This window comes from Varanus komodoensis, unplaced genomic scaffold (genome assembly GCF_004798865.1).
Source record: "Varanus komodoensis strain SLA01 unplaced genomic scaffold, ASM479886v1 scaffold49, whole genome shotgun sequence".
Classification (NCBI taxonomy): domain Eukaryota; kingdom Metazoa; phylum Chordata; class Lepidosauria; order Squamata; family Varanidae; genus Varanus; species Varanus komodoensis.
Window position 1 is genome coordinate 3,186,452 of NW_025336072.1, and position 17,566 is coordinate 3,204,017.

A 17,566-nucleotide genomic window follows, 5' to 3' on the forward strand; every position below is an offset into this window, starting at 1 on the left:
ATGAGTATTATTTGGCAGCAAAGATGGGTCTGCCAGCAGGTGGTCTGTGGAGCTGCTGTCATCACAATTTGGTTCTCTAAAATGTTTCTGCACTACTTAGGCTATAGGAGCAAATGTATATTGACAGGCTTTGGTTCTGAGTTCCATCAGGTGACTCACTAAGGTGCTGTGTGGCTAATGGGGTGGGCTAAAAAGCCAATAAACAAGCAAACAAATAAGGTTGCTTAGCATGTTGCCCAAACCTGGACTGCTGGGTCTAAATAACTTAGTGGTTAATTCAGTTTGTTTTGCAGTTAACCACTGTGTAGTTTGGCCCCTAAGCCACCCAGTGGTCCAGGTATGGACAACATGTTCTCTCCTGTTCCTCCCTGAGAGCCCATAGGTTAATTAACCAACCTGAGCTGTTGTTATGGCAAACTGACTGATTAGATGAATGTTGAGCAGTTCTGAAATAGTAGGATGGCAGCAGGATTAGTGAATTTAGTAGTGTGACCTACAATCGTACATTCAACCCTTGCACATTTTTTCTTCCTCCTCCTCTAAATCAGTATAGGAGGATTCGTGTTTAAATAAGGTCTCTCTCTTTTCTACTTTCATTTTAGTCAGTTCTATCTTGCTGTGAAATGATAATGTCACTGGATTGTTATGGAAATTATTATGATGTCACAAGCTCTGCATTACAATTCATTATAGGAACTTGTATGCAGTAAATGCCATCTAATTTACTTTTGAATAGCACTATTCATACAAAAAGTGATATAATTTCCAAGTCAAACCTAGGTGTACATGCAAATGAAGCCCTGATTCTGCTCTTGCATCTGTTAAATGCAGGCATACAGCCACAGATATCAGAGGTTGTACAGTGCACAGAATAAAGCTACAAGAAGAAAATCAATTCCTGTACAACTTCAGGCACAGATCAGCCAGACCCAAGAGTAGCAAACAGAACTAAAGGGAAGGTTGTTGTTAGAGGAAAATAAAACCTTATACTCTTAGAGGCCAGGATCAGACAACACTTTAAGTCTGGGTGGCTTATAAACCGCTGCTGCCGCCACCGTCGCTACGCCGGACCTGAGGCGCGCTGCTGAACCGGAGGCCAGCTGATGCTGCTCCCGCGGCCACCCCGGGGATGGAGGACGCCAGGGTCACGCCAGGGCCACCATCGACGGTGTGGAGGAGGGCGCCGCCATCTTGCCGCCTGGCGGGTTTCCATGCCCCTCTCTGCTCCCCCCCCGCTGTCATCGGTGAGAGCAACGCCGGATTGGGGCGGGGCGCACGGGCGGGCGCCTGCTTAACCCGCCGGACGTGGCCTGGGGCTGGCAGCCTCTGGCCGGCGGCCAAAGGGCGACGGCCAAAGGGCGGTCGCCGCCATTTGTGGCTGTTTGTGGCCATGCGGGGCTGGGCTGGCAGGGGGCTAGGTCGGTGGGTGGAATTTTGTATCGGGGGGGGGGGGAGACGAGGAGTTTTTACTGTTTTAAAGTTTTATAGTATTTTAATTTTGTTTTTATGGAGTCATCCCAGGCCCTGTCGACGTTTGAGTTTCCTGGGGAGCGCGTGGGCGCCGCCATTAGGGTGGTCACGGGCATTGGACGTTACAGCGGTGGGGGCTTAATGTGTCCACGTAGAAGAAGGAGGGACAGATGGCTGACACCCGTCCCTCCTTCTGGTTTTACCCCCAGCCAGAGCGTTACGGGTAGTCTTGTCAACTGCCCCTTGGGCCTGACAGTGCTGCTGCTTAATGCCAGGTCGGTCCACAATAAATCTTCCCTCATCCATGACTTGATTGTGGATGAGGGGGCCGACCTGGCTTGCATAACAGAGACCTGGGCGGAAGGGGGAGGGATGTCGCCCTCTCTTAAATGTGTCCGCCCGGGTATCTGGTTCAGCACTGTCCATGCCTGGAGGGGAAGGGAGGGGAGGGAGGTCGCTTCGAGACCAGGGCTGGAGTGCCTCTATTTGGTGTTGGGCGATCGAGACAGATTGGGGATTCTGTTGGTGTACTGTGCACCCTTCTGCCCAACAGTCTCCCTGCCTGAGCTGACGGAGATTGTCTCGGACCTGGTGTTGAGGACCCCCAGGATGTTGGTCCTGGGGGACTTCAATCTCCATGCTGAGACCGGCCTGACCGGGGCGGCTCAGGACTTCATGGCCTCCATGACGGCCATGAGGTTGTCTCAACATGTCACCAGCCCGACCCATGAACGTGGACACACTCTGGACCTGGTTTTCTCGACGGGGCAGGAAGAAGGTGGTCTGAGGGTGAGGAATTTATGTCTGACACCCCGTCATGGTCAGATCACTTTCTCGTGAGGTTTGTGCTTGAGAGCGGCCTCTCCCTCTGTAAGGGTGCGGACCCAATTGTGTGCGTCCACCCCCCGGAGCCAGATGGAACTGGACGGATTCCTGAAGGCCCTGGGGGAGTTTCCGGCTGACAAGACTGGTGCTCCTGTCGAGGCTCTGGTCGAACTATAGAATGGGGAGATGACTAGGGCTGTTGACACGATCGCTCCTAAGCGTCCTCTCCCGCCAGGTAGAGCCCACTCTTCCCCTTGGTATACATCTGAATTGCAGGCGATGAAGCAGGCTGGGAGACGGCTAGAGCGTAGGTGGAGGAGATCACGGGATGAATCTGACCGAACACACTTAAGAGCCCATTATCAGGCCTATGCTGTGGCGGTGAGGGCGGCGAAAAAGAAATTCTTTTCCGTTTCCATTGCCTCCTCAAAATGCCATCCGGCGGAGCTTTTTTGGGTGGTACAAGGGCTGGTCTGTCCTGGCCCTAAGAAAGATCTGGTTCCACCCTCGAAGGCCCGCTGTGACGACTTTGCCAAGCATTTCAGGGAGAAAATCGCTCAGATTCACCACGAGCTAGACTCTACTAGTGATTCAGAGGCTTCTGGGGAGATACCAGTGTCGCCGTCTGGTCCAAAATTAATGGATGAATTTCAGTTCTTGCGGCCTGATGATGTGGACAAGGTGCTAGGATGAGTATGTCCCACCACTTGCCTATTGGATCCTTGCCCATCTTGGTTAATTAACAACGCCAAGCACGGGATTGGGATCTGGATCTTGGAAGTGGTTAACGCTTCTCTGAGTGAGGGTCGGGTACCTGCCCCTTTAAAGGAGGCGGTAGTCCGACCAGTCCTGAAGAAAGTGTCACTGGATCCAGAGATGGCCACTAAGTATAGACCAGTGGCCAACATCCTGTTTCTGGGCAAGGGGTTGGAGTGGGTGGTGGTAGGACAACTCCAAGCACTCTTGGATGAAACTGATTATCTGGACCCATTTCAGTCCGGCTTCAGACCCGGGTACGGTACTGAATCTGCCTTGGTCGCCCTGTACGATGACCTGTGCAGGGAGAAGGACGGGGGAGTGTGTCCCTGTTGGTTCTTCTGGACCTCTCAGCGGCTTTCGATACCATCGACCATGGTATCCTTCTGTATAGGCTAGCAGGATTGGGGGTCGGGGGCACTGCTTTGCAGTGGTTCCGCTCCTATCTGAAAGGCTGATTCCAGAAGGTGGTGCTGGGGGACTATGGCTCTGCACCACAGGGATCCATTTTGTCCCCTTTGCTGTTTAACATCTACATGAAACCACTGGGAGAGGTCATCAGGAGGTGTGGGCTGCGGAATCATCAGTACGCTGATGATACCCAGCTCTGCCTCTCATTCTCCACCAATCCAGGTGAGGCAGTGGCTGTGCTGAACCGGTGCCTGGCCGAGGTAATGGGCTGGATGAGGGCCAATAAACTGAAGCTCAATCCAGACAAGACGGAGGTCCTGTTGGCTGGTGGATCGGGCTTCGGGGAGGGTGAACTGAACCTAGTCCTGAATGGGGTTGCACTCCCTCTTAGGGACAAGGTCCGCAGCTTGGGAACGCTCCTCGACCCAGAGCTTTCACTGGAAGCTCAGGTAACAGCGGTGGTGAGGAGCGCTTTCTTTCAGCTTCGGCTGATCCATCAGCTGCGCCCCTACCTGGAGAACGACTGCCTGGCAACAGTGACACACGCATTGGTGACTTCCCGACTTGACTTCTGTAACGCGTTCTACGTGGGGCTGCCCTTGAAGACGGTCCGGATACTTCAATTGGTTCAAAATAGAGCTGCCCGTCTGCTGACAGGGACTGGGCATTATGTTCACATGACTCCAGTCCTCCGTCAGCTTCACTGGCTTCCCATTGAAGTCCGGGCCCAATTCAAGGTGTTGGTGATGACCTATAAAGCCCTAAACGGCTTGAGTCCTGGTTACCTGAAGGAGCACTTATGTCCATATATGCCCGCCCGTCCCTTGAGATCAGCAGGAGAGGCCCTTCTCCGGGAACCCTCCATGAAGGAAATTAGGAAGGTAAGTACTCGGAGGAGGGCTTTCTCTGCGGTGGCGCCCAATCTATGGAATACGCTCCCCAAAGAGGTCCGCCTAGCGCCGTTGTTATTTGTTTTTCGGCACCAGGCGAAGACCTTTTTATTCATATGTAATTTTTTTTATTATTATTATTAGAACATTTCTATGCTGCCCCTTGCCGAAGCCTCGGGGCGGCTTACAACACAATACAATACAATACAAAAATAACAATATAAAATTAAAATTAATAATATAAAATAAATAAGAAATATAAACGATATAAAAGAAGTTAGAAAAGTTAGAAAAGAAAAGAAGTCACCCTGGCCAGATAAATTGTTCATATTATTTATTCATTTTATTCTTTGGCCAGGGCGACTTAATTTATATTGTTTTATTGAATTCTATTTATTTATGGTTTGTGAGAAGTCCCCTAAATAAATAAATTAATAATAAATAAACTACACCAAGCTTAAATTTAGCTTGGGCAACTCCTCCAGCCAACAAATGATCAGTTACAGCAGCAGTCCTGAAGTTTCTCCTCCTCTCTTCCTGCTCATTTCTCCCTTGGGACAGCAAGGTGCACTAAGGGCAGCCAGCACAGATCACTGACAACCTTCCTCTGGACAAGACCAAGCAAAGCATGCTCCGCTGAATGCTGTAGCCATAGTCCGGGATAGAGGAGGGAATGTGCCCCACTGTGTGTGGCTTCCTGTAGAGAAAGCTGAACACATCACACTCAAAATGGCAGATAGAGAATAGCAGGGAACGAGCCAACTGGCTGGAGCAATCGCTGCTGCCCCTGCCTGCTATTTTGGGGGGACTGGGAAGAAGAGGTTGTTCCTGCTAAGCATTTCAGGTCACTTTTGCTAGCCTGCAAAGGCAGGCAAGGACAGGGCTGAGATCCTTTTAGGAGGGCTTAGGACTAGTCTTGCCCACCAGTTTTGAATGTCATGTCCTCCAATAAAAGTTGGCATGTTCATTTATGTTTGCCTCTTCCAACCCATTCAGCGAAAATAATCCTATATCGCTAGTAGTCAGGGCCTACAAGAGAAAGACATTGATACCAATCTCGAATACAAGTGGGATAAGTGGAGTTGCCATGTGGAGGCTCCTTGAAACTTGTAGTATTGAGGGGTGGTGGGGGTAATTTATTTATTTATTATATTTTAAAAATCTCAAGTTGGTTTACAAAAAAATGTAGTCATGTTGCAAGAAGCAGCCACTAAGTTTGTTCTCTCAAGTTCTGTTAAGGGCCAGTTTTACAATATATCAGATGGTTTACTGGAAATAACAGCAATTAAAAACTTGATCTTCTAGGTCTAGGACAATGCCTTTGATGAGGCTGCAAAGAGCACAGCCTTCAACCAGGTGAAACCAATAACTTGCTGAATAATTAAGTATTCATCAGGGGTACAAAATTGATTGTTTTCTTTTAACAACAAATACCAATTGCTGCTAAAAGTTAGTAAAACAGCAAAAACCAGAAGTGGTACGCTCTCGTATCACATAGTCTATCTGTAATTCTGCTCAAATTTGTTCCCACAGAGTGACACTAGATAAATCAGAAGTGAGCAGATGGTACATCTCTGGATGTTTGAGACTTCAGCTCCCCAAAGCCCCTGCCAGAATAGCCAATGGTCAGGAATGCTGGGAATTGAACTCTGAAATCTCTGGAGATCTACTTTCTGCCCAACTTGTTGACGAGCCTGAGAATTCCAATAATCAGCCAAATGTGAACAGCCATATCAGGTAAAGATCAATACATTAAAATCTGAAACAGAAAGCAACAAAATGGGAAGGCAGCAGTGTTTCAGGAAACTATGTGGGAAAACAAACAATCTTTTGGCACTTTATTCTTTACTACAGTCATGTGGGAAAGTGTCACTCTGTAGCAGCCATAGATCTTTTTGCACCTAAAGCAAAATATTAAAATAACACCTGTCATGCAGCAGGAATACATTTTCATAATGTCACCCAGAAATGGATATTAGATTTCTCTGCAACCAAATGCCTGAAGCAAGTGCCATGATGGATTGTCCTCTGTAAAACAACTCGTTCTGGAATCAGTTTACTCACCAGATTGTCTAACTGGTCCACTGTCTACACTACCACCAAATCCTGCTTTGTCACAAAAAGGAGGAGCCCAGTGGGCCTCACAGTGGCAATTTTTTTTATTGTTGCAGACCTAAAAAGAGGATATGCATATATGAGCCTAGAAAACAGTACATAAAAATGATCCCTAGCCATTGTCAGCCCAGTCATCCGAAAGCAAGAATAATTGAGAGGTGATGTAGACTATATCTTTCTAGAGGTACTTCGTTCAAAAGTACTTTGATCACTCTTAGTAGAACTAGAATAACCAAGTATAGTTCTAGAAAGCAGTTGTGGAATTGCAGAATGGAATGTCTAGCTTATTAGAGGTAAATAGAGGTAAAGGCTTGGGTTTGCTATGTTTTCTTGGGAGGATGCAGCTCCAGCCAGCGATCTGCTAGTGCTGTCTATAACATTCTGTTGGGCAGAAATTGCAAGAGAAGCAGCTAATTTTTTAACAACAACATTTGCCTCCTAGCGTGCTACTTTTTGTACAAATAGATTTTGAAATATAAGGGTCAAACATCATACTTACATGCCTCTTATTTCCTTAGCCCAATGGAAAAGTATACATTTAAAGCAGCATGGATTGTAAATAGCCAGCTGATTGATAATCAAATTAAGCTTGACTCTACAATCTAGCACAATCCATAGATAAGTAAGTGAGTTTTCAACTGCTCCCACAAGCTTCAGGAACTGAGTGACAGCAAGGAAGAGGAATGCTGTGAAGAAATCTGAAAGTCTCAAGGCACGCAAAGAAACTACATATGGCGAGTAGGTGACCTGGACGTTCAGGTGCTCTTGGGCATTATCACTTGCTGGAGTGAAACTGTGTGTATGTAACATTCCTACACTGCATAGCTATCATTAAGAGTTTCTGCAGAAGGCTTTCTATGAATGTGCTTGCTACAGGAACAACCCTGCTTGTTTCCAGGCATGAAGTGGAGATAGGAAATGTCTAGCTTATTCCCTTGGTGTTCTGTAACTTGGGCAGTTCCATTTTTCTCTTCGTCCTCTTCCTCCTTCTGCACCTAAGAAGTGAGGAATGTGTGCCTTTGCCATGACAGAAACATGTTACTGTATCTCGTGTTTTTCTTATACTTGCTCTCACATACTCAGGTTTAGAGGGGGCTTGTAGATAAACCATAGGAATTGGTCTTCTCTGACATTGTGTAAAAGAACGAGCAAAAGTAAATTGATTTGGAGCTGCTTTTAAGCCAAACTGCCTCTAGTCTATGATCATTGCTTCTAAAACCAAATGTTGTATTACTATGTTTTCTTTATATAAGGCAAACCACATCAGCAGCCCTCACCAACTGAATAAGGTAAAAGAATAGAATAGGAATAGAACAATAGAAACTATCCCACATGCCAGCTTTTTAGACACAATTTTACTCTAACTCTGATGGATGACTCTTGTGTGGTTTTGAGATTTTGCTGCCTTTGGTATATTAGGCTGGTTGTGTTTCTATCTGAATTGCTTAATTGCATTTTAATGTAAACTTCCTTTGGAAAATGAATGAAGGAAATGAATCAAATAAAAGGTCTTCATTTTTTAACTAGAAGGTAACACTTCTTAAAATGGTTTTTGAACTATCTCATTTGGGTTATATGTTACATGGCTGAGACCAGAAACAATCTGTTTGTATATGAAACACTAAGAGGAACTTCTTGAGTGAATGTCAGACTCAAAATAATAGAAAATAAAATAAAATTCTATTCCTTTAAATCACAGAACATTAATTTTTGGAAAGATAAGGCCATTGTGACTAGTGATATTCCTGTGTTAAATGAAAAAAAATCTTGCTTGGACATTGAAAAGGGCACTGAAAATTGATCTTTTGGCAAGACATGCTGAAAAGACTTTGACAGATATATTACAAAAATTGTAGATTTCAAAAGCTGTAACCAATGAATGATTTATTGCTCAGTTAGACATTGACCGACTGTAAAAAAATTGGACTCGTCATACTTACTCCACGTCCATGACATTTTGTTGCACACTCATGAACACCAAATACACTGGTATTTTGGCAGCGGCGGTTGAGGCAGATCTATAAAATGAGAAAAGAAGATTAGGCTTGTCATTGCCAGAGAATGTAGATCTGCACACATTAAACTGTATAGCATTCATTTTTATTTTTATTTTTTGTTTCTGCTGTGCGTTTCTAATTCATGTTTCCAAGAATTTACAGAAGCCTATTTTCTATGGTTACAAAAAAATCAATTCTGGTTTATTTATTTATTTAGGAAGCTTCTATGCCACTTCCATTCTTGAAGCCTCGGGGCAGCTCACAACAATAAATAACAACATAATAACAATATAAAAACCAGGGAGGGAGGGGGCTCAGATCCGGTCCCAATCCGGCGTTGCTCTCACCAACGCCAGCGGGGTGGGTGCAAGGATGGACGCGTTTAGATAAACATAAAAAATATGGCTTCTGTTAACAATATACTACATCAACAGAGTGCTACGTACCAGGATAACACAGTTTGTTGTTTTTACATGCTAATAAGTTCATGAACTTGACTTTAGCTAACTTTTTTGTCATTGAAGATTAGAGTGATGGGCAGCTGATTTAACACTGTAAATTGCTTTATGAATTTTTCCTTCACGTATTTTACATGTGTTTTCTGATAAGCAAACATATTAGTCAGTTGAACATCAGAGATGACTTGCTTAGATACTATTTCAGTAAGCCACCAAGAACTATTTCACACATTACTTACTACTGAACCCTTCAGCAAAGATATGTGTCATAGAGAGGCTGTGTGCCCTTTTATAAAGGAGATTCCATTATTTGAAGGATTCCCTGAGGACTATCCTCTATTTGAAGGTGTCCTGCACAAGAGTCTAAAAATAAAGAACTGTAAGAACTGTTACCATCAACAGTTGCCTGCCTCATCAGTTAAGTACCCCCTGATCACAGTGAGATTTACCCACTTTCTACTCAAATTAAAATAATAATTATTTTAAAATTTGCATCTACACATGTGAGATCACAATCCTATGGGCACTTCCTTATGCATCACTACCGGGGATAGAACAGGAAAAGACATACACAGGAGCCAGACATATTCCTCCAGCAGGAAGAGAGAGCTAAAAGCAAATGATGACAAATTCAAGCAAGGGCACCAGGTGAACATGCTGCTGGCTTTAACTTGAACAAATCTGTGTTGTTATTGGAAGAAGAATCACATCTGGATTGGTTGTTTTTACATCCCCTCCACTAATGATGCAGCCAAAAGACCCCTGGTGGTACTTTTTGGTCTTATCAATGGTGAACTAAATAATAATGTAAGAAACAGCTTGGCAAGTTGTTATGTTGTTATTATGTACCATCAAGTCATCTCTAATCTATGGCAACCCTATCAAAAATTCTCCAAAATGTCCTTCTCTTCACAGCCCTGCTCAGTTCTTGTAAATTCAAGGTTGTGACTTCTTTTATGGGACTCATCCATCTCATACTTGGTCTTCCTCTTCTTCATCTGTCTTTGACATTGCCTAGCATGATTGTCTTCTCCAATAAATCTTGCTTTCTTATGATGTGACTAAAGTATGACAGCATCAGGTTTGTCATTTTTACTTCCAGAGAAGGTTGTGGTTTTATTTGATCTAGGGCACACTTGTTTATCTTTTTCTCAGTCCAGGCTATTTTTACAGCTCTCTTTCAGCACTATATTTTAAATGCATCAATTTTATTCCTGACAGCTTTCTTTAGTGTACAGATTTCATATTCATACATAGTGAAGAATAACACAGTAAGTGTCCCGGATGTTGAAAAATCCTCATTTAGTAATATGTCTCAATGGAAGCACTGCATCTAGTTGTCACAGCACAAAATGGTCACTCTCGGATGGGTACAAATGTGAGCTCAGCTTCATAAGCAGCACAACAGCATATCCTCCCTTGTTCTATGTGCACTTTTTCTCTTCTCCAACCTTTTAAAGTGCCACATTGGTTTATAAATTCACCTTTCAGCACATTTTAGAAATTGGACACATTTGAAGCCAGTTGCCATACTGATGGGTTAGTAGAAGGGAGGTGTCATAGATCCTGGGCATAGAAAAGGTACTTTTTTGTACTGAATATAGCAAGAACGCTTCCAGACAAGCCCCACTACTCCAGGAATGTTACTCTTGATTTTAGTCTTATGGTTTTAGGTGGACAACCAGGAAAGCTGGCAAAAAGCTAGGTTTCTGGCTTTAATTTTCCAAAATAAGATTGTGTTATTCTTGTTGTAACTTTGGCTATCTGTCAATGATCACATTTAATAGATAGATAGATAGATAGATAGATAGATAGATAAACTTTATTTTTGTCAAAGATCAGCTCTGTTCAATAAATACATAGATTAAAAAAGTAAATACATAAAACATTATCTATATTAAATCCCCACTCGGATTAACAATATCAGTAATCTTAAATTGGTGACAATCCCAGACTTTGTCCTTGTCTGACTAGGTAGAGCCACAATCCCCCAGGATCTGTCTTTGGACATCCATTGCGGCCGCGAAGAGTTTAGCAATACTATATGTTATTGTTGGGTTAGTGTCAGCCAGCAATATATATTGTTGTTCCATAAGGCCTGGGAAGCGATTCGTCAGTGGGGAAATGAGTGCAGTGCAAAGATCCCTGTAGAATGTGCACCTCAACAGGATGTCCTCTGCAGCTTCTGTCTGTTCCATCCCACAGGGGCAAAGGCGCTCTGACCAGGGGATCTTTTCGTATTGTCCCTCCAAAACTGCTAAGGGGAGTCCATTAAGGCAGGCCAAGTAAAAAGCCCTTCTATGTTTATGGAGTTCCAACTGTTTGAGATACGGTGCAGCTTTTACAATATGTCTATAGTCCTCCCTAAGAAAGAATTCAGGGGCTCTATTGAGATTGCTTTGTCTTTCAATATCTGCAATACACTGCTTGATGGTTTCTGTTGCCTCTTCAAAACCCATATTTAGTACAGTCTGCAGGGGGAGGCCTAAGAGGGCTATTTTCTGCTCTATTGATTTAATCCAGTTGGATTTGAAGTCATCTTGCAGGATCAGTGGAGCAAGGCCAACTGGAAAGTATACCAATCTGAGCTAGTGCGCAAGATTGTGTTATTCTTGTTGTGACTTTGGCTATCTGTCAATGATCACATTTAATTGATCACCATGATTTTGCTAAAACATTGCCTGATTGGCAAAGCAGCCTTAATGTTTCTTTAATGATTGTGGATGTTTAATAAATAGGAAATTCACCTGTACAGGGAGAGTCTCAGACTCTTTCTCTGCAGGGTGTGTGCATGTGGGAGAGAAAGTGCTTTGCAGCAGTGCATTGACAGAGAAAGAAAGAACTTTCTTACCTCTACTTATGCTCTGCCTGTATAATTATACATACAACAAATATTAGAAAGACACTAAATGCCTCCTGCTTCTCATCCAAAGGATAAAAACATGTTCTGTCAACTTTACATCATCTCTCTGGAAAGTGATGTATATAACAATATGAATCCTGTAGTGACTGTCAACTTCACATGATGGAGAGGTGGGCAGACGCTTTGTCCTCAAACAGACAATGACTAGATTCTGTCAACATGATACTCAGGAATGAAGAGCACTCACGGTTTGTTGTTCAATTGTTCACAATGGTTTGCTATCTCACTTGGGTTCAAACAACACGATAACCCGTATTTCAAAAACAAACCATGGTTCAACAAGAGCCCATATGCAATCCATACTCAGTTCTTGCTAAGTATCGTGTTGTCTGAATCCAGGCAATGTAATCTACAAGAAGAGAGCTTCATGAAAATGTCCAATTTTGCAGAGGTGCAGCTTGTTCAATTTTTATTTTGGAAAAGAGAAAAAAGGAGGAAATCACATGAGTGTACACCTCATATACTGCCACTAATGGGTTAGAATGCAATAAGAGTGTCTTAGTCCCCACTAGGTGCAGAAAATTGCCCAGACAGCCCCAGGTAACATGTGACCTGCTTAAAGGCTCATCCATGCAAGTGAATAGACATCCAAACTGCACACTGTCCTTACAACTGGGTTTCATTTCATCTTCTTAAGACCCTGCTGGATTGCCAACAGCTTCTTCCCATTTCCATTCAAATTATCTCAGTTTAAATCTCAACAAGTCAGCAGCTTCTTACTGATTCCAATGAGTATATCTCCACTAAAGTACATTGAGCTAGGCAGTATCCAGTACTTTGTACATCCAAGATATCTTTCAACATCTTTTTTTTTTTCAAACAGCCATCACACCAAGTGGAAAACAATTTCTGAAACTTTCAGAAGCAATTTGTGATGTGACCCAGGCTGAGGGAACTAGTATTTAATGAAGGAGAAGGAGAACACATTAAAATCCCGATGACTGAATGCAAATCCTTGGATTCCCTGCTCTATCCCTCAGTAGTGCTTTTAATCCTGGCCACAGCCTGGGATAACTAGAAATGTCCACTAATGCCAGAGATTAATTTCAGCTCATCTATCATATTCATCTATTTGTGACAATACTCCCTCACACCAACTGACACACAGGGCCACTTTGCACAACACAACAGCCCACCATGGCATAATTTACCTTCAAGGAACTGCACCATGCTGGCTGCCAGTATGAACACACAACAACTTACTGGATTGTTGTTGGAAATTAATGTGTTTTCTGAACGCTAATATGGTAATTTGGCACACTTATCCCACCTCAACTTATCATTTATAATTCATACATTCAAGGATAATCTAAGGTTATGTTTATATATTTTCTTATGTACCTTTATCTTCCAACATAATATAACAAGCTATAACCAATATACATTAACACTATTCTTATACCATAATCCCAAATTTATAATTACTTGCTTAAAAATAGTTTACTAATATAGTAACATTCTTTATTTTACCTTTAGACTATTACTTATCTCCTAATCTTGGAGATAGGAAATATGGTTATTGGTAACCACAATCCAAATATTAACATATAATCCTACCCCTATATCTCACTTATTCAAGGATAGTACTTTACCATATTTATGAATTCTTCTATCTTCTTATAAGCTGTTATTTATCCTTGAATCTTAGAGAATAAACCCTACTTAACAGTTACCTTTCCTATAGTTACCTTCCCTCTCTCTTAATATATCCCACTATAATGCACACCGAGTATAAATTATACACCATTCCTTTCTTCTGCTTCTTAACCACCAATTAAAATGCCCCTTCTTCCATTCATTTAGTGATTGGAACCAGAGAAAGACTGTCGAATGCTCCTTTCTGTTCCTCTCTTTCTTTTTCATCCTGGAGAAGCCCTTGAACTGCTTCTTCCTGGTCAGTAGTCTGAATCAAAGAAACTCCATTGACTGCCCTCTCTCTTCTTCTGAAGTAAATTTTTGATCTTGTCTTGTATTCCAGTCCAACTTTTAAATGTCTTTCTTCCACTGCTCTTCATCTATAAGGTCCCATTCATGCACCAAATTTAAGCCTTGTTCCAGTGAATTTATTCTGTGATATTTTCTGTTATTATTATTATTATTATTATTATTATTATTATTATTATTATTATTATTATAACATTTCTATGCCGCCCCTTGCCGAAACCTCGGGGCGGCTTACAACATGATAAAATACATTGAAATACAATAGTACATAATAAATTACCATTAAATATAACAATACAAAAAATACATTGATTTACAAATACAAAATTAAAATTATCAGTATAAAATAAAAATATAGGAGGAGAAAGAGAAGGAAGAAGAAGTTGCCCAGGCCAGATCATATGTTTTAACAATTGAAATGATGTTTAAATAAAAAGGTCTTTACCTGGCGCCGAAAAACCAGTAACGACGGTGCCAGGCGGACCTCTTTGGGGAGTGAATTCCATAGGTTGGGCGCCACCGCAGAGAAAGCCCTCCTCCGGGTACTTACTCTCCTAATTTCTTTCATGGAGGGTTCCCGGAGAAGGGACTCTCCCGCAGATCTCAAAGGGCGGTCGGGCATATACGGACGTAAGCGCTCGTTCAGGTAGCCAGGACCCAAGCCATTTAGGGCTTTGTAGGTCATAATCAACACCTTGAATTGGGCCCGGGCTTCAATGGGAAGCCAGTGAAGCTGATGGAGGACTGGAGTCATGTGAGCATATACCAAACTCTCATATATACTGGCTAACCTCAATTATACTTAAATGTTATTCTCCAAAAAATAATGTTATGTGCTTGCAATGAATGTCTGAATGATATAGTTTGGAAACATAAAGCTTGAAACACTTGAATGGATGCATCCTTAAACTTCAAATGGCCTAAATTTTCTCTCCGTTTTCTCATCAACCTGAAAGAAGTTGGAGAATCTTATCACTACATTTCTTGGGGATAGTCTGGATCACCATTGGAGGCCAACATGATGTAGTCTCTCTATATCATCTACTTTCCGTTTCTCATCTGGGATCATTTCTTTAAGCCATGCAAGAACTTCACTTCTAAGTTGCCTTTCGTCCAGTGGTGATTGTTCTGGTATATTTTTCAATTGTAAATTCCTTCTATGGTGCTATTCCTCTAAATCAATCACCTTTTCCTCCAGCTCTGTTATTTTTTCAGATTGGCAAAATATGTCAAGTGTATTAGTTTTAGCCAACATATCAATCTTCTGGAATGTCTCCATCAACTTCACTTGGTTCTCCATTTTTGTAAAAGCTTTCTGATTTTCATTTTTTATCTTGTAACAATAGCCTTTGTTTCTTCATTAATATCCTCTTTCAACTGCTCTTTCAATTGTTTAAATTCCTGAAAGATTCTTTCATTATCTTCTTTCAATTCATACTTGGATCCAAATTCTTTTTAAAAGCTCTCATCATCTTGTCTTCAGCCATTATACTGGTCCCTGAAGCTTCCTCCAATTTCTCTTCACTCTCTGTACATACAACATGGTAGCTCTAGTTAGGCTCAGATCTTATGGACTTCTTGTTTCATGTGTCCAGAGAAAATAAATTTTCTGTTGTGGTTACCTTCGTGGCATCAATAATTTGAGGTAAACAAATCAATATTCAGAATCCAAATTATGCTTCTTGAACTTTTATTCCAGCAAATTAAAAATGGCTATGCATCACTCATCCAGCAGAGGGAGGTCTCCAACCATATTGGATAAATGGCTTCTTTGTTATTATGCTTTACTTTCTCTAGTCTCAACAATCTACATCAGCAGCTCAGGAATTTACTTTTTCTTCTTATCACAATCTGTTATTTATAACTTTTAAAATATCCATATAAATCCATATAAGTCTTTATATTGTACCTATTTTAGGATTCAAGTTCAATGAACAATTTAACCAATTAAGAATGGGGCTTCTATTTTCTTTCACAAACCACAATCCAATCCCATAATCATTGTTTTCCATGTCCATCTACACTGGAACTGTGAAATTAAATTTAACCACTGAAACTATTAGAATCTGCTTTGTTAATTAGCTTTAAGTTTTGAAGTTCTTCTCACAGCTGCTTTCCAACACAGTCACAATCACTCCCCCCACCCCACTGAACTATATCCATTCCAGTGGGAATTTAAAAATTGAATTAATTTATGCTCTATCAGTACCTTCTTATTAAAATCTTCTCAGGCAGCAGGATCCTTCTGGAAATCACTTCAACAGCCATCTATGATCTCTGTGTGACTCTTATCTTACTGAGGCAGAAGGAGCTTTTGTTTCCCTGTCCAATCATGGCCATTGCCTGGCTCATCTCCCAGATGTGGCCCTCTTCAGGCATTGGCCACTTTAATGTGGCCCCCATGTCCCAGAAGGTTGGGAATCAGTGGTCTAGCTAGTTGTGTATACTCTCCACAGAGTGTGGGATTTTCTACTACTTCTACTATTTTCTACCTTTTAGGAGAAGCAATGTTTCAGTGCAGAGTTGGAATCACCAACTTATCAATGCAACTTTTCTATAGTTGAATTTTGATGCTAAAAGTAGTAGGAACCTGTTCCCATGCAATCTCCATTCATTCTCAGCAAGCTTGCACTGAAGCAAGCAGGAGCATACAGCTGAACTCATAATCACAATATGTTCAGAGTTTGCAGCCAGCATGTCTAACTGATGTGGGAACTGCAGAAAACTCAAACGCAATCCTGAGTTCCAAGACTTTGACAAAATATACCTCAATTTTCAACTTCTTCTCTTTCACATTGCCCTTCTCAAATTCTCAGGGGTATTTTTCCTATGTCTCTTCAGAATTTTCTTTTTCTGGATGACTACTGTGCATAGAAGCCCCTTTTTTCTTTTTTTTTCTTTGATGTGAAGTCCTATTTCCTCCCATTGTATGGCACAAGCTGCCTTTTGCTTGGCAAAAGCTTCCTCAGTTTTGAAGTATGCCAAAACACAGAGCAAGTGACAAGTAGTTGGGAATTTCAGGCACAAAACCACTACATAAAGCTAGAAAAGAGCTATCAAAATGAACAAGAGACTGGAGGACTCTCCTGTGAGGAAAGGTATCAATGTTTGGAGCTTAGAAAAAAGTGAATAAGGTGGGATATGATCACATAAAATTATGCATGGTGTGGAAATTTTTTCCCTGTCTCATAATAGCTAGAATTTAGGGTCATGTGGACAAGCTGAACAGCAGAGGATTCTGGACAAATAAAAGCTCTTCTTCACACAGCAGCTAAACTATAGAATTTGCTACCACAATACACTACCAATTGGCCATACTAATGCATAATAAGGGTATCAGCAGCTACTGCTCATGAAGGCTCTGTATTATCTTCAGTATCAGAGGTGATTGCTGAGGATCATGGGCAGAAGAGTACTATTTCAGTTATGTCCACGTTAGGATTTGGGTTGGCTGGCCACTGTATGAACAGAACTCTGACCAGATATTCAGACTCTGATATTCATGTGTTCTTCGTATCATGATTATAAATGTTAGGACAAAAGTCTTCTCTAATACATTGAACTCCACACTGGTATCAAATTACACAGCCCTCCCCAGAATTAAATGAAATAGTAGCCTGAATGAAATCATGGCTCTGAAAAGAAAGTGCTATGTCTCAAACTTGTTTGGAAAGCATGCGCTCTGACATATTGATTTCCCTTAATGGTAGCTGTGTGGAGCCTGACTATAGGTTACTGAACCAAATACTCTTTTCATGTGCATGCAGAACTTCTATT

The 17,566-nt window shown here is 41.9% G+C and overlaps 1 protein-coding gene across 3 annotated transcripts in view; it reads right to left on the reverse strand.

Moving 5' to 3' along the window:
• The window catches only part of ADAM12 (ADAM metallopeptidase domain 12), a 342,499-nt gene that overhangs the window by 68,738 nt on the left and 256,195 nt on the right, over positions 1-17,566 (reverse strand). For all 3 annotated transcript variants that reach the window (XM_044445563.1, XM_044445564.1, XM_044445565.1), the window contains exons 16-17: positions 8,408-8,485; positions 6,417-6,525 (exon numbers count right to left, since the gene is read on the reverse strand). In XM_044445563.1, coding sequence (XP_044301498.1) covers positions 6,417-6,525; positions 8,408-8,485 — 187 coding nt within the window. The remainder of the gene's footprint in view (positions 1-6,416; positions 6,526-8,407; positions 8,486-17,566) is intronic.